At 41.1% G+C, this 23,684-nt stretch overlaps 1 protein-coding gene and 1 long non-coding RNA gene across 3 annotated transcripts in view; one reads left to right on the top strand and one right to left on the bottom strand.

The window, feature by feature from the left end:
* Positions 1-19,023, bottom strand: part of LOC106744699 — a 185,799-nt gene extending 166,776 nt beyond the window's left edge. Inside the window, exons 1-3 of one of the 2 annotated variants that reach the window (XR_001374475.1) lie at positions 18,940-19,023; positions 18,484-18,597; positions 18,017-18,061 (exon numbers count right to left, since the gene is read on the bottom strand). This is a non-coding gene — a long non-coding RNA (uncharacterized LOC106744699). Of the gene's footprint in view, positions 1-17,559; positions 18,062-18,483; positions 18,598-18,939 lie in introns of those variants that run through there. The other variant, XR_001374474.1, reaches the window with a different exon arrangement.
* Positions 3,649-22,151, top strand: LOC106744697 (omega-conotoxin-like protein 1). The gene is made up of 3 exons (XM_014619656.1): positions 3,649-3,929; positions 21,138-21,364; positions 21,860-22,151. The coding sequence occupies exons 2-3, from the start codon at positions 21,284-21,286 to the stop codon at positions 22,034-22,036; spliced, it is 258 nt and encodes an 85-aa protein (XP_014475142.1). The 5' UTR covers positions 3,649-3,929; positions 21,138-21,283; the 3' UTR covers positions 22,037-22,151.
* The last annotated feature ends 1,533 nt before the right edge of the window (positions 22,152-23,684 follow it).

The raw sequence follows: 23,684 nt of genomic DNA, 5'->3' as shown, positions 1-23,684 counted from the left end.
GCGAGTTCTTATCGAATTATCGAGCCGGTGCAGAACCAACAGCGCGATGTTAAGTAAATGACACGACGACGTATGAGAACGCTCCTCGCGATAATGTGAAAGACGCAGTTAAATAACGATTATCGATCGTCAAGTGGCGGCGTCCCGAAATGTCAAGGACAACGTGCCGAGTAAGATAGGATTATCGGTTATCGTAAGAATTTTCTCGCAAGATCGACGTTGATCATTAATGTAAGAAATTATATCGCGAGGTCTATCGTATATCTACATCGAACAAGTGCAAGAATACGAGCGTAATCACAATATCGTCCGACGCTATCTTTTTATGTCGAAATTACCGATCAAATAACAAAAATGCGGTGAACGACGGTGCAACGCACTCAGCTTCACCCCTTTTACTTGAGGTATATGTAATAATCGTTGCGCTTCTCATTTTTCATGCGCTCACGACAAGTTCATTCATTGACACGTCAACACGGTCGGACGGTGAGTACGTTCAAGATAGTTTTTTTTTTTCGAGAGATGTATTTTATTTCAGAGAGTTAATTCTTTTTTTCTACGGACATACAAAGTATGTTCGGAGAGACGCCACTAGCGCTATAAACGCAAATGTTACCAATACTGTTCATGGAAGCAATAGCGCGAATAATATACAATGAAAGATCGCAAATGATAGTGAAATAGAATAATGGTGACTAAGACGCAGAATGAGACGATTCTGAGGATAAAGTTTAAAGAGTGAATCACCTAATAATCGGACTATCCCTATTGGGGTATCGGATGTCTTAAGGGTGTTCGACGCTCTCATTTCCCTCTCTGAGTTAACGCGCTCGGAATCGTCATTATCGCGGCACGTTTCGGAGCTTTCGAATTATCGTATGCACGCGGTTTTCCATCGGGCTGCGCATCGCGAAGTACTTTAACGGTACATATGTGCGCGGACTACATAAAATAATTGCTAAATGAATCGTGCCGCTGTTTTTCCCCGCTGTACTTATTAAGCGAACATTTTAATTAACGCGGCGATTAATCACGTAGATCACACATCCGGTCGTCACGTTTACGCAAATATATTATTTACGCGTTTCCAAAGAGTATTCGTTTCGATTCATCGCGTCTGTACGCGTCGAGGAAATGACTTGATAATTGCGTTATACGCGTAATTGCGGCAATTATGTCTGATTTTTGACGAGGAATTATACGGGGGTTTTGAAAATGTTTTCCCAACTGAGGCTTTCGGGCACACGAGACGCAAGGATCCACGCGTGTGTCAAACCAGGTGCGCAGATGAAATTTCATAATCAAGGGCGGGGAAGGAGGGTCCACTCGAGAAAGAAATCGTGGAGCAAGTAATGGCAGGGCAGGCGACGGAAACGCACAATTTTAGATCGTAAATACGTAACCCGAACCGGGATGGTCACTTACGTTTAATTGGTTCTTATAACGGTCATCTTAATTGACCGTGCGACTATTATCGGATAGGATTACCGTGTATTTATACGGTACCTTATGCTTCTCGCCGTGTGACTCAACATCGATCGCAGACAAGATCGTCCGTTCTTGGAATCGATTTCATTATTCGTAGTAATTAACGCGAGTATCTCTACGGGGGCGTGCGAGCGAGGCGTGTGTCTCTTAAATAAACGATAATAATTAATGTCCGTCACGAACGATCGGTACAGACGATACCGTAAACGCTTTTTAGACGCTTGTATAATTGCGTGTGCAAATTCACTCGTCTAATGATGATCGCGCGATCGTCAGAAGTCGCTTCTAAGCCGCCTTTTCGCGGCGTTTCAGGAAACTGCCTGAATAAAATCATGTGTATGGCGATTCACGGAACGTACGCGAGGCTTTCCAAAAGTGGTCAAGGTGGGGCTGGGTGGACAGGTCGTTAATAAAGCTTGAAGAAGGGCCATTAATCACGGGCTATCTCGGAGTCGAGCTTGCTCGTGTAAATACCCGCGGAGATATTTACCCGAACGCGCGTAAGTTGTGCGTACGCGCGCGTCGTCATCTATTTCCTTTCAACCCCGCGCGGCGCGCGTCTTCCGACGATCGGTGTGGAAAGAACTCGACGATAAAAAGTGAAAAAGCGCGACCGGGGGACACCCTTAGTCCAAATATTGGCTGTCCATTTATCAAGCGCCGAAGATTCGATCCGCGCTAATTAGCTTTCCTCCCGCGTCGCTTCTCGGACTTTGCTTCAGTATCGCGCGCGCGACGACTCGTGCATAACGCTCCTTTATTTATTGCTCTTTTGATCTTGGCTCGGATGCGTTGATAAACGACCGGTTCGTATCGCGAGCCCGATTCGTCGCCGACCACTAAATCACACGTCGGCCAATGACGAGCGTATTGGTCCATTGACTTTAGTTTTATCGTAAGAGAGTCGAGGGAGGAAACGTCGGGAATGAATTACGCTACGAAAGAGTAACGTCGCGTCTTCCGCGCGTGGAATTCTCGCGCCGATCGTATAGGTGCGGTCTCGTAGAATTAAATCTTGAGTAATTCCGCGGCGGAACAATTATCGGAAGATTTATTCACTTATGAAACAATGGTGGAAATATGACGTTAGTATTAAAGAAGACTGCGAGTCTCCCGCAGGCGACCTTTTTCGTCTCGGATAAAAATAGAAGCACCATATTGAATAGTATTCTGCGCTTCAATCGCGATACCACTTCATTAAAGCGCTCATTCCCGCGAGTCCGTCTTTCGAGTCGCTATACGCCCTTAAGTCGCTATTTCGGTGTTATTTAAATCGCTTCCAAGAAAAGAAACAGTTTCTTAATCTCGAAATAAAATATCTTTCATCATGTGAACAAATTCAATGGAATTCGAAGAATGTTGTCACCAATCGCCACTTGATTGCAAGCCCATTCATCGATATGAGACGTACAACTAAATTCACTGATAAATCGCCGGCGTAGGCAAACAAACGCAACCCCCTATATTTATTTATCTGCAACGGGCACGGTTGGCAAAGATGGCTGGCCACGAACGTGCTACTTGACGTCAGCCACGCTGCTGGATTCAACTTGCGCGCACACTTGTATATACGCATACGTGCGCATATGCGCGCACACACACACACACAGGCACACGTGCGCATAGGGCGTCTACGTGCGTATATATAGACATACACACGTACAGATACACGAGTCACACGCGAAGGCGCCGGTCGGGTCGCGAACACGAAATCGCCGAAGACGAAATCGCCGATCGCCGTCTTCGCTCGAACGACGAAACGCGAGAGCGAAGCGAGCAGTTGATGCAACGTACGACTGGCTGGTGATGCAACATAAATTAAACTGCATAGGTCGCCAGCACACCCCAATCAGCCCGGTGTCCCATGGTCATCGTGCAGCATTATCGGGCGCGCTACGCGCGCTCGTGTGCGTACGTGTATGCGTGGGCGGGAAGCGCCGCGGCACGCGCTCTCTCCGCGCTTTTGTATGTGCAAAAATTGGCATTGCGCGAGGGTTACCCGTTCGCAACTCTCGCATCGATGCCGACGGGGATGGTCGGCAAAAATACCACCCCCTCCCGCCCCATCCCTCCGCACAGTTCATCCCGATTACACATTCGCTTTCTGTTTGCCGTCATCGCGCGACGCACGATTATCGGTGCGTGACGGACGAGCTCTTTCGGGCGTCTTCGCGAGATATCTTGCTTCTTATTTAAATGTGAGCACATGTGTGTGTGTGTGTGTGTGTGTGTGTGTCGCTTGAAACAATTATATGGTTACGAGCTTGTGATTCCCGCGTCTCTACAAGATGACGGACGTTTCAAGATTAAAAAAGAACGCGACTTCCCGGTAGCCGAGAATCTAGAAGCAGGACGAAGTGGCCGCTCGAATATTTCAAGCAGATGAAACATCCCCGAAGCATCGCCCTGCTAGAATATCGCGCGCGATCTCGAGCGACGAGGTAACGAGGCAACAAATATTTTTCGATATTGTCCGACAAAGAATCGGAAACGTTGCCGGAAACAAAAATGACACAACCGCGTGCACGCGCACTCCACAAAAGTGGCCAAAACGGAAAAAGTGGATCGGGAGACACCATCGGGATCCGAGTACCCTCGGAGGATGCGTTGCGCAAAATTGCATTTAATGTTGTCAGCGTATCAGGCGAGCGAAACAAAAAGAGCGCGCAGCGAGAGAGATCGAAAATACGAGAATATGAGCGGAAAGAGGAGGAGAGACTGAGCGAAAGAGCGAAGGGACAGAGTACGATGATGAGAAGCGGAGGAAGAGAAAGAGAGAGGAAAAGGGGGCGGGAGGGAGGGAGGGAGAGAGAGAGAACGAGGCAGAGAGCGTCGGTACTTTTTTAATTGAAAACTTGAGTGTCCTTGCGATCTTAATTAAAAGCCGAAAATCTTTAACCCGATCGATTGGACAAACAGGGAAGACCCTATCGGCCAGCTCGCGTTTCGCCAATGGTCGCTCGCGATGCGCACACTTTACACAGCTGTTTCCGCATTTCGCTCGCTCTCTTTCCGCTATTTCTACACGTGAATCGTTCATTGCGGATAGGACACGAGTCAACCATTTTGTGAATGAGAGCGAGTTAGGAGCGTCAATTATTTTTCACCTTCAACTAGATATTTCGTAAAGAGTCCGAACGTATATTGTGACTATAAGAATTATGTCTCGTTTGTAATAACATTAATAATTAACAATGCAATCCTTTCTCGAATTGGCGAAAAATCTTGTTTTCTAATACACGTAAATGTCATTTTCAACGCGATGTCTGATTCATTTCTCCTATCCCTTCCCTTTCTCTATCTATCTATCTCAAGGCCCTCCATTTTTATCATTCCGTAGGATAGTCTCGCGTGAACACCAGCTTCGAGTCGAACTTTATGAGTCGGCGGCGATGGCGAGAGCGCGGCCACTTCGCGAATCTCGACGAAGATATTAAGCGAGCCGTGCCGGAGGAGACGCGTATCATTCCGCGATGCTCGAGCTGCTCTCGTCAGCCGGCTGCGGCCGGATGATCGATACTCGATAGTGCACCGGCGTCGCTCCTCGGTGGTATCGCGACAACGTTATGCAGCGGCTTCCTCCGCTGGCTAATTTCAACGTAAAGCGAGACGACCGCCGGGAATATCAATAACGTTGAACCCCGCCGCGCCGCGCCGCGATTCCGTTGCTGGGCTCCTCGTTGTTTAGATAATAGACTGCGCCATTATATCGTTTCGTAATGGATCTACGTGCGTTTTCGAACGTAAGCTACAGTGAGCGGCAGCTTGCTCGCCGGCGCTCCCGCCGAACGATACGCTGCTGTTGCCGCCGCGGCCGCTGCCCTGAAATTATTGCCGTTCTCCGATTCAACCGATACTCATTATTGTTTGAATTATGAAGACTCCGCTCGGCAGGTTCGATTCATTGATTTATTCCGCGAGCCCCGACGTTCACCGAAGAGGGAAGCATTTTAAGCTCATCTGACGCAAACACGGAGACAAATAATATAAAAGCGCGATAACTATCTATGAGCAGAGGTGAAAGGATATCGAAACGAATATATCTACTGTCACACACAGCACTAGTAAAATTGCACCAAATTGTATCTTGATTGTGTAAAAAACGAGAAAATATGAAAAAACGCCTGGTAGAATGCAACCCGCGGTGCTGAAGAGCTTCGAAAGAAGATCATTCTTTGGGTGTTCATCGCACTTCGAGTTTTTCTGTACCGGAGACATCGGTTCGTCTTTTGCAGTTTTTTTTATTTTATTCTCTTTTTATATTTTTTTCAGTTTTTCCATTTTTTAAAGAGATTTTTAATTTACGCGAATTGGGCATGCACTCGTCATTCTTTCATGCTATCGATCCGATTAGGGATCCTCGTTACCGACTTTTCCTCCCAGAGACTGCTAGAGGCTACTTGAAAGCATAATGCACATGCGTAAAATTTGCTTAGTTGATGCGTCTACTGACAGATGGCACCATCGACCTGCTTAAAAAGGGGCCAAAGTATTGTCCACGAAATTCGTCGACGGCCGCCGGATATTTATTGACTCAGCCTGATCTCTCATGAAAGCGTAGACTTAGGCGCAGCGGCAGTAACGTGAGATTAATGAGACGATAAAATGAGACGATAATGTTCTTTTTGTCAGACGACGCCGCGATATTGAGATGCGATGTAATTACTTTTGTATTACCTTCTTAAAATATCCTCGAGATTATGCTATTTTTGCAAAATCATAGAGATTTCAAAACATGCCAATATACCGTATTGACGAATGTAACGCTGTTTAACTCGTACGTGACAAGAAATATCACCATCTTCACAAATAGACACTGGAAACGAGCTCGGACGATATGTGACGATGTACATAAAAAAAAAATGCATTACAACCAGCTTATATATAATTTCTCGGATGTAAGCACGAACAAAAGACGCGGATAATATCGCGTGTGTAAAAGCGAGCTACTCCAATACCTAGAAATATAAAACCGATCATTCGATCGAGGTCTTGAGGAGGTCGTAACGTTTCCCTTGCAACGCGAATACAGGGGATGCAAGTTCGAAGTCTAGCGACCCTTCGACAAGGGTGCATTGGTATGAATAGTCTACCCCTGTCCTTCGGGGGCCAATGAATTCCGCGCACTGATAATCACGCGTGTCAGTATGCGTAAACTCGCTCTCGCTCGTACGACCTCGCCAAGACCAGGCTAATGCTTTCGTGCTTATCCGAGAGACAACGTCGCGTCCCGCGGTCATTTCGGTAAATCATTTTCGGGCGAGACCGGTCGAACTTTCCGAGTGCGTGCTTCTCTTGAGGTTTCAAGAGCCGTAGATTATTCACGGTTCCGCTCGCGTTGAATTATATAGCATCCTAGTAACTATCCTCAACGGATCGCTTCTGAATTCTACCGAAATAGATATCCGGCTTTCACACGGCGTATCGGGCTCATATTACAATCGGTAAAGTATTGATCTCTCTCTCTCTCTCTCTCTCTCTTTCATTTCGGTCCATTAAAAAGAAATTCGACAACATCCTGTCTAAACGTATTCATGCGATTCGTTTCTATTACGAACGATCGAATTCTTAGCAATGATGAATCCAGTTTCCTTTTCTGGCCCGAAGCTTGTGGAATAAATAACGACTGGATAATTAACGTCGAGTCCGAAATAAAACATCGTTTTTATTCCCATAATGGCTTCGCACGCGTCTAAAAATATTATCCTCGTTATATCCACTGCGCAAAATTGTTCTTGCGAAATACGCGATATTCTCCTTGCGTCGCAACAACCTACTTTTGTTGCGGCTAATCAGAAAACGTATCGTCGTTTGACACTTTTTCTTACTTGATACCGGCTATAGATTTTTTATCGGGGAGCAATTTATTTATAACGCGATATTTACGCTCAAAATGCAAAATTGCAGCGCGGGATTGAACCGTCGTGTAAATGGTAGCACACAGAATCATGCGCACAGAGTTATATGTCTGCAGAGACGACAAATAATCATTATTTGCACGTCAACTGTATAACGGGAATTTATTGAAATTAAATTTAAATTATTTATTATTTATTTATCATCCGAGGCAGTTAAATTGTAATTATGTGGTAATTGAATCAATCAGTTACCATTAACTTCTATTTTATAATAAAATATGTTATTAACTAATAATTATTACCACATCACAAATAAAGTATATAAATTTATCTCCGAAGGGAATTTATCTCTTCGCGAGAGAAGAGCCGCGCTATATCGATGTTAGTTGCAGTCGAAATAAATTCAAGTTCTCAAAACGCGCGTACGTTTTTCTTTCCGAACGCGTGTTTTTCGCGTTACGTATTGTTCGTTTCAACGTGCTATTGGATCGTTGTATGAAGCTCTGAAATCGTTTAAACGTTTAAAAAAGTGCTCCTTTAAACGTACCGATGAAAATGTAAAAAGTCTTAATATATTTATTATTTCATAATGTTCTTTTTTACTCGTAACATATGTTACGAGTTTTCAGTCTTTTTCACTCGGAATTGCTCACGATATCGCCGTGATCCTCTTAAAGAGAAAAGATATGCGGAATGAAATTAAAATTATTTATAGGAAGAGGCTCTTTCTACGTCTTAGCGAATTTATAATAGGGCGAATTTACGACACCATATAACGTTACGATAAATAGTGGAAAGAAACCCGCGACTAGATCACCCCTTGGATCTTTGACTGTCGATATCACGCGACAGACCATTAATTCTGCAAGGGACACTTTCGTCGTGCAGTCATCGACGATGACCGGCGTCCAGGGGGCATTAAATATACCGGACGCATCTGGATACAAAACCCGCGGTATTTGCACGCGACCATTTATAACTGGCCAGTCCTGCCGCCGGCTACTTAGCAGATATTTTACAGTGAAAAGGTGCCCTGCGGGGAAACGAGTTCAAAAGTTCACGTGAAAAACAGCGTCAGGAAATTGCTAGGAAATGGCCGGGAGCAGATAGTCACCCTTTCGACGCTGGCTCGTCCCTCGGTCCTTATAATAACCTAAACAGCTGGAAGAAAGGCCTTTAAAAGGCCAGCACGCGTCAGACTTAAAAAATGTCGACGGTCTCTGGCGGCGAGCGGGTTGGCGTTGCAGAGGAAATTAAGACTTTTCCCCCACACGTATGCGCACTACATACACACACACATGCGTACACACAATTCGCTCTCGACGCTCCACATCGTTCTGTTATCGCTTATTCGAACCTCTCTACCTGTTCGCGTTTTTACGCGAACGCGCACCTCTGATTATTCGCACGGCGGTTATAATTGAAGGAACGAAGATATCGCATTTATGGCGTTTCAAGGTTGTCGGCTGCTCAATCGAATTAATGCTCGCCATGGTGTATTCTCCGCTGTTGCATGTACTATTCATGGGGTGAGTTCATTAAATACTGTCGCGCGAGTAAATTATTGATAGATATGATACAGTACGCTATCATTTATTTAGACGATGGCTCGACCGCATAAAGCTGGTACTCCTCCAACGTTACGGTAAATGTACGCAGGGTATGTAAAGTCGATCGCGCGATATATAGACCTTATATTACATTATAGCCGAGATGTTACATTCGTAATGAGAAAAAGACTATATTTAACTGGTTCTACATTTCGATTAACGCACGTGTGCATTTGACAAATTTGTCTGCAAAATGTCGATATTTGTGTCCAGAAAGGGAGTCATCCTGCGAATCCAATCGATTTGCATCGTCTAATTTTATCGGTCGTTTTAGGCGTAAACCCGAAAAGCCGAAACCGGTGGCGAGGGTCTCGCGAATGTCTGCTGTTCTGTTATGTTGCCCAGGGAGCTCGGGAATACGTTTTACCTAAGACACTAAAGCCGAGATTACGCGAGGTGAGATATAGCCTGCGGGTTTACTTTGCCGTTTCCGCCGTATAAGATCAATTTCTTTTATCGCAGATAAAGGTTATTACCGGCACAGCATCACCCAGGAGGATCCGACTTCGAGATTATGACTCTACCTTCGCACGTACGTGCCGTTCTTTATACTCGCGTTCTACGACTTTCGACGTGTTGTGGCTTCGCGTGCAGTGTTGAATCGCGTTTGTTTGCAATTCCGAGCTGTATCAAAAGTCGCACAAAAAAGTGTTCTTCGCGCGAAGATAAAGTTATCGCGCGAGAAGTCCAGGTGAATAAATATTTATTGCGAGGCAAAAGTCAGAAAAGAAGTTATCTCTCTCTCTCTCTCTCTCTCTCTCTCGCTTTCTTCTTAAAGTATATTCTGTTAAACGAAGATAAATAAATAAGATAACACTGAAATGAAAAAGAAGAGAGAAGCAGCAAGAAAACTGAAACAGCTCGACGGACTGTTCCGACTGTTATTTCGCACGCGCGTTATCCCCGACATGGTCATCCCGCCTTATTTCACCGCGGCGGGAAACGACGGGAGATCAATTTACAGTAAAACGCGGATGTCGGGAAACAGCGACGCCGTCACCGCCTTCGGGACGACCGGGACGCGGAAAGGCGAGGGTAACGCGCGGAAACGCACGCCTGGCGGAAATAATACGAGTGCCAGGAGAAGAGGAGGAGGAGGACTTCGTCCTCTCTTTCCCACTGCTGCGAACTTCCCGACGCTCCTTCTCGCGGCGGCGGACTCCCGCATACTTTCTCCGCTTTAACTTTTCGCGCCGTGTCACGGCTCGGTCGAGAGAGAAAGAGAGGAAGCCGACGGTAACCTGCCTTTTCCTCCTCGTGCGACGCCGGCTGTCCTCGCGTCGTCGCTGCGGAAAGATTCATATGCCGTGAACGTCACCGCGACAGACCGCGAGAATAAAGCGACGCCGTGCCCTCGATTTCAGCTTTTTACAACCGAGAAAAATCCTCTTATACGAGGATAAAGAATCGCGTAAACCGTGGGCGTTCTTCCGCGGAGATTTGCTCACTGCTGCGTTCGTCCCTTCGATGATATCGCCTCGCGCGGATTTCCGGACGACCTTAAGGTTTACACGGACGCGAACGTGGACGTTAACAGTGGTTTCCGATTTTTCCGGTATGTTTCAAAGCGAGTTTTTCATGCCAGCGCGATGCAAATGTTCAGCGATGAAAGTTGGTCATAGTTATGCAAGAAGGATCCAAACCCTACGAAATAATCCAACGAAATTATGATTTTTCGAGATTTAGTTATCAATAGATCAGTCTGTACATCTTTCTACACAGAAACAGAAAGATCCAAGCCTTATGGGCGTCTAAAATTAATTAAGAAACAGTTTTTATTTCCTATTAATTGTGTCAATTTTTACTAGTTGTATCTTTTTTCATTTATTTTTTAAAGGTTAAGCTTGTCAATAAATATTCTTAAAGAGAAGAAAATGAGCTATGCTTGACTTCTTAAATGATTATGAAGAACTTCAGTGCTATTTATACTTTTTAAATTATGCATTAAATTTCATCTTCATTTTTCTCGAAATATACTCCATGTTGGTTTAATTTTTCTTGCACAACTATGGCCAATTAATTTTGGAATGCCTGACAGTGAGTAAAAATTGCCTTAACACTCTAAACTCGTACGAAACCTTCAAGGCTTCTCTTCAACTTCTGCTCCACTTTCAGCGTTAAACTTTAAAAAAAATGCCTTCTAACGAAGAAATAACAAATGTCGATTTACAATTTAGATGCGACGTACGCACCATCGCTGTTGTCTTGTTTGTTGTACTGATGCACACGCGACAATAAATAAATAGCGCAAGCGCGACAGTGAGAAAAGGAGAGATGGAGAGAGAGAGAGAGGAGGAGGAGGAGAGAAAAAGAGATAGAGGGAGAACGACGGCGGTCTTTATCGAGAATTCAAAAAAATCGATTAGGCAGAAGCTCCGATTAAACACATATTTCCTCTTGTCACAAATTATGATTGATTAAGTTCCATTTTAATCTGTATCTGCGAATACGTACTTTGTAACATACCGATCATCGTGTTCACGGGGAAAAGTAAATTGTTTGATAAAATAATACAAAGCGATTCACGCACTCGCGTACTTATTTAGCGTTTTTACTCGACCACAATTTCTGACAGCCGGATTTTCGCAGTTTACCAGTCGTGACTTGAAGAGATCGCAGACGAGATCTACCCTTAATGAGAATTACGTGAGAATAATGTTAATTCCAATCCTCTTGCTTCTAAATTTTGCCAGAACGCGGTTAACGCGGAAAGGAAGCCGCCGTATTACCACGCGCGCACATGTATGCCTGATATAAAGAAACTCGGAGTTTATTTCGCGGCGGTTTCTCCTGTTGTTATTTTATGGCTGACGCGTTTCGTACGACGTGCGTAGCGAAACCGAATAGTCAGGGCGATAGAGGGGGTGGGGAGGAGAAGGAGGAGGAGGAGAGAAAGAAAAGACAAAGCAGCCAGCTTCGCGCATCTCGCTAGCGAAGGGAAGCTTTACGAGGTTCCTCTCGAACGCCTCACCGTTTCGTTTTACGGGTCATCACCTTCCTCAGCAGGGTAGGTTTGATTCAACTCGAAGTGCCCATTCGGAGACACGTCGTTCGAATTGCAGGCGAATCTTCTCGACCCTCGTCCGAGACTTCTTTGCACTCGTCATCGGGGGACAATCGAGATCGCTTTAAAGCTCTCGCCAAATATTTTCCGCGAAATGTATCGTTACTCGATACACATATTGCATTTTAAGATGGTAATATAATTCTTTTCAGAGACATCTCGCGCTAGATATCTTAGTTTTACGCTGATACTAAGGTGTATTATTAATTTCGTATCATGAAATAATCGATAAAAATATAATTAGAAACTGGCAGAATCACGACATTCCGCATTTATCTAAAATAGGCACTTTAGCGATCGATAAACTTGCCCGAACGAGCACCCGATTAACGCGAGACGCGTGATCGATGTATCGCGCGATATTGAAAGCACACTGGGGTGAAAGTAAGATAACTCGCTCGCGTCGCTTCGAAACGGGAATTGAGAAATGTTGTAAAACAATGTCTCTAGTTGTAGTAGTTTTAGCTAATTCGCGAGAAGACGTCTCTTTTTCCCCCTCAGCCTCTCCCTCGCTATCTGTCGAAATCGCCTTCACTTTGCTTCCGGAACGGTTCCGCGCGGCGGCGGCGGCCCTCCCGGACGGTCAGCGTAGACCCTTCCGCGCGTAAATCACGGCACTGCCGCAGATCCAATTATCAAATTGTCCGGCACTTCAGCCTAGAGAGACTCCGCTTCTCTCACCGGCTACCGGGGAAGGAAGGAGAGAACGATACCGAGGCGACGTTTACGCCGAAGAACGCGACCGAGACGACGAGGCAAGCGAGTCCGCTAACTAAGGGAGCGATAGATCCTACGGAGCAAAACCGCGAAAGACGGGACGACGACGTTAGCGGCGAAGATTTATCGCTTAAGTGACTCTATCGAATCGAAACCTCGCGCTCGACGACGAGGGGAGACAGAGAACGAAAGATAGTGAGAGAAGGAGGAAGAGGGAGGAGAAACGGTGAAAGAGAGATTAAGAGATATTTTCTCCATCGAATAGATCGATCTTTCGATAAACGGGTGAGTTGGCACGCACCTAAACGTGCCTTTGTGTTTCATCTATGTCACCGCACGAATTAATGGATTAATGAATATGTATCGAAAGCTTCCGGCTAAGAAACGGATTCGACGTACGTCGGACGTCGACGTTTGATCTTGCGTCGCTCTAAAACGTTATGTTTATCTTTGTACGAAGAAACTTTCATAGTGCGCAGAAAAAAAGTACTAGATTCAAGCAAATAATCACTCCGATAATTATTCTTTAGCCAATTTTTTACTTGGTTTAAGTAAATTTGGATTGAGTAAATTTTACCCGGATCAAGTGAACATTTTACTTGGATAATTTATTAAGAAAATATTTTACTTAGATTAATAAATATTAGATTAAGTAAATATTACATAATCTATATAAAAATTTATCGGGAAGTATTGCAGTAACTAATTACCTGAATCTAACACTATTTTGCTCTGTGATTATTTTCGATCCCGCGCGATAACGGCGAATGTTTATTTACCAAACTTTGAATCATTTATTTGTATCGATTTTTTCTATAATTGGAGATTCCTAATCGTATTCTTTACTTATAGTATTTACCACAATAATATTGCGTTGTACGTTGAAGTTAACAATTTAAGAACTACGTAGAACGATTGGGAAGAGAGAAAGAATAATCGTGCCATATCTCAATTTAAGAGATATATTAAAAGTATATTATATCTTTCTATGTGGACACATTGCGCGCGCGTGTGCGTTTATCGATAGATTTCTAATGACTGAATCCTTGAACACAATGGCTAATAAATAACAATTGAGAAATTGGGGCATCTTGAGATATCCATTCGTCTCACGATACATTTAATCATCGTCTCTTCATATCTCAAATATAGTATACTTTATGTAGATAAATAGATTTCCAACAATTTTCTTCACCAAAATTCAAACAATTCTCTCTCGACCGAATCTCTCAATGAACATTTTCGAATACCGAACGCGTTCTTGGCAGCTGTTGTTTTTATCCGACACATTTATGGTAATTTCGTAACGAGCTTAATGGTTTCTTAGGGGTCGGCCGTCGCGTGTAACGGAAAGGAGTGGTTAGCTCGGAAATGTAAGTCGGAAGTGCGTGTAGATGTTGCATAGTGTTAAGGAAAGGGATACAAATGTACACACTCTCTGCACGCAAGTCTAATTCAGGCGTCAGTCTGGTAGTGCGGGTAATTCATTTGCCGCCTTCGAAACACGACAATTCTATCGCGCCGGTAAGGAAAGACGCACGAGTCATAACGGCAACACGTTGATTCATCTTGTACACGTTGTTCGACCGTAAGATCAGAAAGTAATATACAAAATACGTTTTATCTCGTGCGTGCGATGAAAGGAGAGATGATTTCAGAACAATATTGACTTGTAAATGACGAGTAATCAAGTCTATAAAGCGGAGTTTGCGGCAAAGTACTGGGGAAAGATAACGCGCTGCGAATCTATCGTTTCTTCGAAAGAGACTCTCTGTGTATCTTGAGTGAGATTCTCGTCAACTTGAACGACCGAATGACAAACGCGACGAACGACATTACGACGTCGTTGCGAAGTGTATGTGTCGATAATTGCGAACGGTCGAATCGTACCGTGATAACCTCGCGCTTCCAACAATTTTATCACGAGATGCGGCGAGTGATGCTCCGTCGCGAGCGGAAAAATGCCATTTCTGCTGCTCGCGTGTAAAATTTCCCCGTCTTATCGAGTTTCCGCAGAATGTTTTGCGGCCATCTCCTTTTCCCCGGTTTTTTTGTTGTTTTTCACGCTCGACCGTGCAACCGGCTCCATAATCGCGCAATTATCGTCATAATGAAATGATTTACCATTCATCAGTTAGTCCGGAATCAAGACCGAATTTGGTAAACGTTTTAATCGTTTACATTGCATTAAATTACAGATAATGGCGCACTCAATTAAGCGAACTTTGCGCATAGAGAGAAAATATTATTTATAGTTGCTACAATTTGGTCGGAGATTGAGTGACAGTGGGAATTAGGCGTTTACATATTTTCGGCTATATGCTGCATCGGGTTGTTTGTTATTAATGCACATGTAATTAATACTATATGTACAAATTATACAAATTATATAATTCATTATAACGAGCATGTACTATTGATATCGTTAATTTAGCTAGATGAAAACACTTGAAATTTACGAGGATTCGCAGAAAGTCAAAACCGCAATTTCGATTAAAGCGTCAACTACTGCGTCGAAGAATCGTCTAACATTTTATATTATTCTAGAATAGCGTCAAATAGCATGTATGTGAGACGTAAGGATGCTCACCTTTCATTAACCATATCTTGTTTCGATATCCTACACTATCCTGACAAGCGCGATATGACTATTATTAATGAGCTAACGAATGCTAACTTTAAAATATATATATATATATATATATATATATTGGATCAGAGTTCTCAGGAATATCAGATTATCATAAATGAGAATATTGATTATGGTTATATACGTTACAGTTAGGCTACCGAAATCGAGTGTTTCAACGAGGGTGTCTCCGATTTAGTTCGAGCCCGAATTAGATCGTAGTTTGGCACCGAATAAATGATGTCGGTTGGGAAAAAAAGACGCGACAACTATCGCGGCAGGCGGTTTCACTAGATTCCCGAAAATATCTGAGCGAAGAGGTTTCTCCCACGGGAAAACGACGATTGAATCAATTTAGAGAGCGGTTTTGATAGGCTGAATGACACGTGGGCGCGCGAGTTACACGGCGGGCGTTCTGAAATATTACGCCGCGTGGTACCGCCAATTATCGTCGACAGCGTGCGGGAAACGTAACGGCCGATTACGACTAACATGAAATCGTTACGCTTTTAGGTGATAAAAAGTTGAGAATGTATAGACATGTACTGCGTCTGTACGACACACTCTTGACACAATGCGAGTGCGTAATAGTTTGCATTGTGCGACACCGTTGTGAAATAAATGCTAATTACAGCAATAATAATTTCACGTGGACATATTATGTACCAGATCGAATCATAAATAACCTCTGACGAAGATAGCAAATATTCATTTTCCTCGAACACTCGCGTAAAGAGCCGATGAGCTGTCTACCAGTCGGGAGCGCAAGTTGTTAATATTAATCGAATGTAGACCATATCAGACTCAATTGTAAAATATTTCACACGAAAATAAAGCAGAAAAGGACGAAAGTTGTTTATGACTCGAGCGAATATACACGGAGAATACAAATTTTGCTGATATAGCAAATTGTTTGTTAATATAATAACAGCAAACAAATTTGTTAGGAGAAAAAATAATTTTGCTGCTGTAGCAAAACGTTGTTGCGACAGCAATAAAATTTAATTGAAACATAATCAAATTATTTTGCTGTCTATACATCCAGCAAATAGCAATTAATATTCTTAACAAATCTTTCTGCTGTCTAAACAAATTTCTTTGCTGTCACTAAATTAACAAACAATTTGCTGTTCTAACAAAATTTGTTTTCTCCGTGTATACGTCAATCACATTCATAATGTATCATTCGGGTGTTAAATAAATAGAAAATATTTCCAGTATTGCACCTAATAAGACCTTACTTTCTATCGTTAGGAATCAGACACGACTACGTTTACACATGCACTACGTAATATGACGCATTATAAGCGTTCTAATTAAACGCTCACCATTTGGCGATGAAGTCCAGCGACGTCCAGCCAAGTCCATTCGACGAAAGCAACGGCTGCATGTCCCGAACTGCTCGCATCGTTCCGCAACCGGCGTCTCGTCCCACGTTGATTCACTTCACTTTATTTCATTCGCGACGCGATTAACATTTACATCATAACGGCCTTTAACGAATGTCTGGATGGCCGTCAGTGAAAAGCTTTGATTTATTTCGGAGCAAGAGACGAGATCGGAATTTGTGAATTTTCGTTTAATTCTATCGCGACACGTGATAACTTTTCCGACACGTAACAAATATACTCGCGAATCGCGGATAAAAGATCGTGAATTGATAACCATGATGTCTTCGATAAAATCCGAGACCTGAATGGTAAAAACGAAGAAAACGGGTTTCCCGTTTCGCGAATTCGTAACTTTCTGTAATATCGCTATAATATGTTCACAGGACGCAAAAGATGCGGAAAAAAGATTCGTAATGAACTCCAAAAATTAAAATTCGCGAGCAAAGTCATTGTGTGCGGGAAAACACGAATTAAAGATTTATTACGAAATTTCTTAACGTCAATTGTAAGCGAAGTGATCGCGATTGATGTGATATTTCCTCACAAACAATGACTTGCGACAATACTTGCGCGAAAATTACTTCGTGATACTTTGACTTTAGCGAAATTTTTTGGCAAAATTAATTTGTTGCAAAACGTAATCGCATACATACGAGAGATCTAGGAAATTACATCGAGGAAAAAAGAATTAAAAAGTTTATTTGTGAAATATAAAGTTTATTTCAGAGAAATAAGGTTTACTTATATGAAATAAACCTTATATCCTACAAATAAATTTTTTAATACTTTCTTCTCAGTGTAACCGTAATGATCGTGAAATATATATCGTGAACGAAGCAATCGTGTGTTTTACGCGTGATGGCGCAATTCTAATGCGCGATTATGCACTACTCGAAACAATTAGAGGATTGCACTAAATAAATGGTTATATTGAATAATCTTTCTGCGCCTGAATCAAATATAAAAACACAAATGGCCGGAATATATCAAATTTATATGAATTTATTAAAACTTAATGTTAGGTATTAAGCAATATTTCCTACGAGCAATATTTCCTACATTTAAATATTTGCCAGAGGTGACGCATAAGCGCTCAAAGATACGATCCTCTAATTATTTCAAGAGCCTATTTCGTAAGACAGCACACACACACACACACACATGCGATCTACTAACAAATGTAAATCGTTCTGATTCCACAAGAATCTGTAAACCATACTACCTCCTTGAAATATTTCTTATTCATTTTGTTTACTCACTGAATATGCCGCAGCTCAGAGTCGGCCATGTTCCGTTTTTTAGTTCTAGAACAGAAAATATTTTACAGATTAGATTTAGGGACTGTGTGTAAGAAACAAATAAGAATACAGATGCAGGTGGATTGACTCTTCGCGGTCGCAATTCGCCATTTCGACGTCGTTTTGACATCTATATCCCGGTTTTGACTGCGAAGAGTTAACACATTCATTGCCAAGCTGAACATTGGAATTTCGTGTGGTGGCCAAATGTTTTTTTATTTTTTTATTTAGTTTTTATTGTGCTCAAAATAAGTTAATATATTCTTTATATGCTTTTATTATTATGTTCATAGGATTTATGTTCTCTAAATATCTATCACGCGATCAAGCGTAATCGGCCGTTTGGTGAGAACTCGCGCATCACGCGATATCGCGTGATTGGCAATGAACGTGTTAAAGGAAAAGGTATCGCAGGTACGTCAATTTACTTTCAAGTCGACCCTGTCTATCCCGAACCGGATCCTCCGGTGCTGCATCTGCAGCCTTCGCATCTGCTTTCTTCGGAACTGCATCTGCGTGTGTGTCTGCGAAGCCCGCTTGATCTGAAACAAAAAGATGATTTTTTTGGTTAGCGCGAATAAAATAGTGTAAAATTACGATAGTTTAGATTTAGATGGATTAAGAGAATACGGATGCTTTCCGATTCTACTTCTTTTTCAAGTCTAATGACATCTCAGATAATACTTCTTTAAGATATAAGATGTCTTGAAGATGTCTAATACATAACCTCCGAAAAACGTGTTTAGGACGTCTTTAAGACATCTTGTCTCGATTTTAACCATTATGTAGTCTAGGATAATAATGACTTTTCGGTACGCTCTCACTGCTCACGGTGATTCGAAAATACGATGATCGGGGTGTGGGGGGCCATCATGAATTCTTACCTTCGATGATTATTTGAAGAAAATCAAGTAAAACAAACAACGCCGCTACGTGTACGTTGACCGATGCGTAGGACCGTTGTAACGCGAACGCGTAGCAACCTAGCCTAACCTAACCTACAAGTGTGTCGTGTATACAAAGACGCGTCGACTTTCGACGAGCTGAGCACATAGCATGCTACATGTTTTACTCAACTATTTCAGATATATTATCGTAATATCCAACGTTACACTAACTTTTCACTATGGCACGGATTGCACGTAAAGAATTGATAATGAAAATCACGTTCGCATCAACGAGAGGAACATTTACGACACGAAAATACGCGTGAAAATTCGCGAATTGAAGATCGATTGCACCGATTGTTGCGATGAATATATTTCGCTTTCCGATCGCAATAGAAAAGATACTGAACCTGTAAGTTTATCCTGATACTGATTCCGTTCGCCTTGAACCGAATTCCTCGATACCGCGTCCGCGTCCGTATGCGCGTTCATGCTTGCGTTCTTAGTAACTGAAGTTGCCTTCACACGGAGTAACTGAAGTTGCCTTCATACGGTGCCTGCGTATTCGGCCAGATTTGAAGTATCAAAATGTAATTTTTCGAATTACTTAAAACAATAGAGGAGATTGCAGCGTATTTCTCTTTTAAATTTTTGATGATACAAATTCGGTAATTACTTTTTACATTTCTGGACGCTCTCATTGATCACAACGATCTCGTTGCACGCCGAGCGTAACACGAATTGTAAATTCTTATTTTATACATTAATATCGGCTAATTTGATATTAAAAGAATAGGGAGTAACAGACGATCTCGTCTGACGTGTTTCCTCTCCTAAATTTATGGTTGTTATGGCTTCGAACAAAGCGCATACCGGCGTGAGTACAATTGAAGGTCGCGTGACTTTCGGTGAGCCGTTTGTTTTTATTTAATAAAACGTTATCCTATAGTTGTTGTTTTTTTATGTATTATGTAGGTACGTTAGCGCATATCGTCAGTGTGTTCGATTTTCAGGACATTGAATCACGATATCACATACACAAGACTGCATAGTTTTATTATTTTTCACATTCTGTATATTTTCTTTTATTTTATATTATAATATTATAGAGAGATTGTAGGTTCTAATTGTGAGGTATTTCACGCATGAAAATAACTTTCTGAAGAGAGAAAAACAAGGGTTATTTATGACTTAGCATAATGGAAAGGAATGCGGAAAGAAAATAACGTTATCAAGACGTACACAAGTTGCATCGTTACTGCTAGTTTATTTTTAAACGTGACGACTCTGTTAGATAGCAATTTAATGTTATATAGGTTAATATATCTTTCTAGATTTGCGTTTTACTAAAGAATTGGAGGTAATTTCAATAGTTTATGAATTCTTATCGAAAAATGAAAATTCAAAATAATGTTCTTCAATATATGTAGAAATAGATCGGAAAATAAATAATATTAATCACATTTTATCATTCTGTTTGTTACCATGTATTAATTGCATACTAAATCTTAATTATATATGTGATTTTTGATAGACTTTTAAGTTCCCGTTGATGATTTCATCACCTTGTCATGGTCTAAATAGAGAATAAAACACAAAAATAATGTATATATTTTCCTGCTATATAATATTAAACATAATAACTTTAAAGAAATTCTATATATTTGTAATATAAAAATGCAAAAGTGAAAATATTTTTTTAATGTATTTATAATATCATAAAATATGGTATATACAAAAATATCATGTGAAATATAAGTTTAAAATGTATTCGCGTATAAATATATTCATAAATGTACGCACAAATATTGAGATCAATTTTTCGGGATATTAGTTGCTTTGATTGCAATTAATAGGGTGGATTAACCATCGCGATATCGAATAAACAGAAGCGGTACAATTGCACGCATTATCGCGAGGAAAGACTGTTGTTATCGCGATGTTGTTTTGCGGGGGGTTTACGATTTTTCGCAGAGGAGATCCGCAAAAATCCGTGTACATATATATCTTTACGTAATTTATTTACCTCTATGACTCGCGCGCTACATTTGCGCGATCAACGAAATCTGATAAACGATAATAATATCAGTGACGTGACCTAAGCGGTGTTCACGCAGAAGAATTCTCAAGGTGTGTTGCGCATCCGTGTGTTTTAAAAATTATGATTTTTATGCTTCTATGTTCACATGCACCAGCCTATATAAACTGAGCGACAGTCGACGAGATTCATTCCACCCCAATCAGAACGCACTGTAAGTGAGTAGCTGCCTGCTCTAATTCGGTGAACACTCTTCTGGCAATTTCCTTGACGTCCGTACATCTTGCGGAATACCAATCAACGATGGCGAAATTCCTGGCACTTCTTTTCGTCGCGCTTTTTGTGGTGACTTTAGTCGAAGCTTGCTCTCCGCCCGGCGCTTTGGTAAGTATTGCACCATTATAAATCTGTAACATGCGTGTACCGAAATTTTTCACCGACGTATATGTTCGTTTTATTGAGAATGTCAAATCGATCTACTTAACGCTATTTTCACCTAATTTATTTTCTATCGATGCAGAGAAGTAAACGAAATACATGTTAGTCGTAAATTCATATACGTCGATTCCCATGCACGTCTCACAATAGATCCGAAAATAACTTTTTTCCCAAAATATTAATTAAATAAACAAAATTGTATTAATTAATTAATAAACTGTCGCCGACGGTACATTGGTCGGTGGTAAAAATTCCAATTCACACTGTCACAGAAAGCAATTAAGCATATAGTGCTTGCATGAGCATATATTGCTTGCCTGAGTATCACGATTCGGAATTTAAGGGTCGAATGATAATGATTCGAACAATAATGAAGTTACGAGAGTAACATCGCATGTATCTTGCGAATTTGTTAATTCATTTCATCATTCGTCTTAACAGTGCAACACGAACGGCGATTGCTGCTACAATGGGTGGTGCCACCCAATGGCCAAACGTTGCATAATAAGAGGAGGACCTTATGGAGCTCAGGGCAATAATAACGGTAACGGAGAACAACCATGGAGATGGCAGTGGCGAGCTGCTATTCCGCCTAACAACAATGACGACTATGTCTAATGCAACTGGCCCGCCTTCCAGCCTTAAATCTTCTAGAAATCTGGATTTTCTCGCATGGACTTGCAACGATTCAGGCTTGCATTTTACCGTAAAACAAAAGATTTATCCCATGTAATTGATGTAAATAATTGACAATATATACTCATACAATTACGAATTGTAATGCGTACATTTCCTCATATTCCCTGTATTAGTAACCGTGTTGCTGCAACGATCAGTTGCAGAGGATACTTATAAGAGCGCATTCGTACACATGTTCATGTCGCATGTGAATTTATAGCAACACCATAAACTGTCGCAAGAGGCGATTAATACATCATAGCTGGTCGATGTAATTAATCGAATTGAACTTCTGTTATTACACAGTAATATTGGACGCCACGGATGTACTTATTTAATTAGAAATTCCCGTTGCTTGAACTTGTTACATAACGCGGCTGCAGTAATTTGTTTCGATAAACTTTCTCTGTATTTTCCATTTTAATGTGCAGTTACAACTGAATATACACCGGGTGTTTGCTTGAAACATTCAACGATAAATGTTCTTATCTTATATAACGGACAGCGACGATGTTTCGTTGCAGACGGAGATATTAAATAGAAAAAAACTGTATCATTGGAAATTGCATTTTTATAAAACGAATGAATTAATAGTGTACTCAAGTGTGCTCAAATATACGTGAGGTATAAAAACTCTGCGAGGATCAAGATATCGGCCACTTGGGATCATACACGACCAATAAAGTAGTCTATATCAAAAGAGACAGTAAGTTATATTTGTGACTGAGTTACTTTAAACCGACACTGAATATAAAAACATATTAGTATATAAAATTTTACTAATATATAAATTATATATATATATGCTGGTATATATATATATATAAAAAAGTAATAAATTTATCAGCAAAAAATATACTATGTTTTATAGTATATAAATTATATATTAATAATATCAGAGATAAATTATGTAATAATATTTATATTACTGATATATAAAAATATATATTTACATTTATTAATTAACCATTTAACAATTAACAGTCGTGTACTCAAGATGTTTTATAAGTTCTGGTATTCAAAAGAGAGATACACTCGTGCACACAGAGTTTATTACTGAGATATTTTTGTCAAAATAATATTATTATTAAATTATTATTGTATCGAATTATAAAACACCGCTTATACAGAAATTTGATAATTCCAGAAGAATAAAATATTTTTAGCAAAATGAAGTTCGTTATTTTCGTCCTTCTCGTTATTGCCACGATGGTCATAGCTGCCCCTCAAGGAGATGGTAAATGCAGTGGTATTGGAGAACCGGTAAGTTTTTCACTCGCTCTTACATTTATAAATAGTTATAAATTGACATTTAATAGTTTACGGCAAATTGCGAATGTGAAAAGCAAATCGAAATAATATTGAAAATCTTGGTACAGCATTTTAATGTGTCTTCGCGAATGCGCGATATCGATTAATTAATAGAATTAGTTGAAGTATAGCATACGGGACACATTTATTCGCATTATTAAGCGAAATTTTATTATGATTGTTGCGGTTCGTGTATCAAAAGTTCCTATAGAAATATATATTGAAGATCGTGACATGTTTTGATCGTGATGGCGACTAGCAATTCGCAACACTATGA

The sequence above is a fragment of the Dinoponera quadriceps genome, unplaced genomic scaffold (assembly GCF_001313825.1).
Source record: "Dinoponera quadriceps isolate SergipeBrazil2010 unplaced genomic scaffold, ASM131382v1 scaffold1352, whole genome shotgun sequence".
NCBI classification, from domain to species: domain Eukaryota; kingdom Metazoa; phylum Arthropoda; class Insecta; order Hymenoptera; family Formicidae; genus Dinoponera; species Dinoponera quadriceps.
The sequence above is the reverse complement of the archived record's forward strand: the minus strand, read 5'-3'. Positions and strand labels throughout refer to the sequence as shown.

Excerpts from the sequence above, each read along its gene's own strand:
- LOC106744697 (XM_014619656.1), top strand. The coding sequence starts at position 21,284 with ATGGCGAAATTCCTGGCACTTCTTTTCGTCGCGCTTTTTGTGGTGACT. Across the intron at positions 21,365-21,859 it reads GCTCTCCGCCCGGCGCTTTG|TGCAACACGAACGGCGATTG; the intron begins GTAAGTATTGCA and ends TCGTCTTAACAG.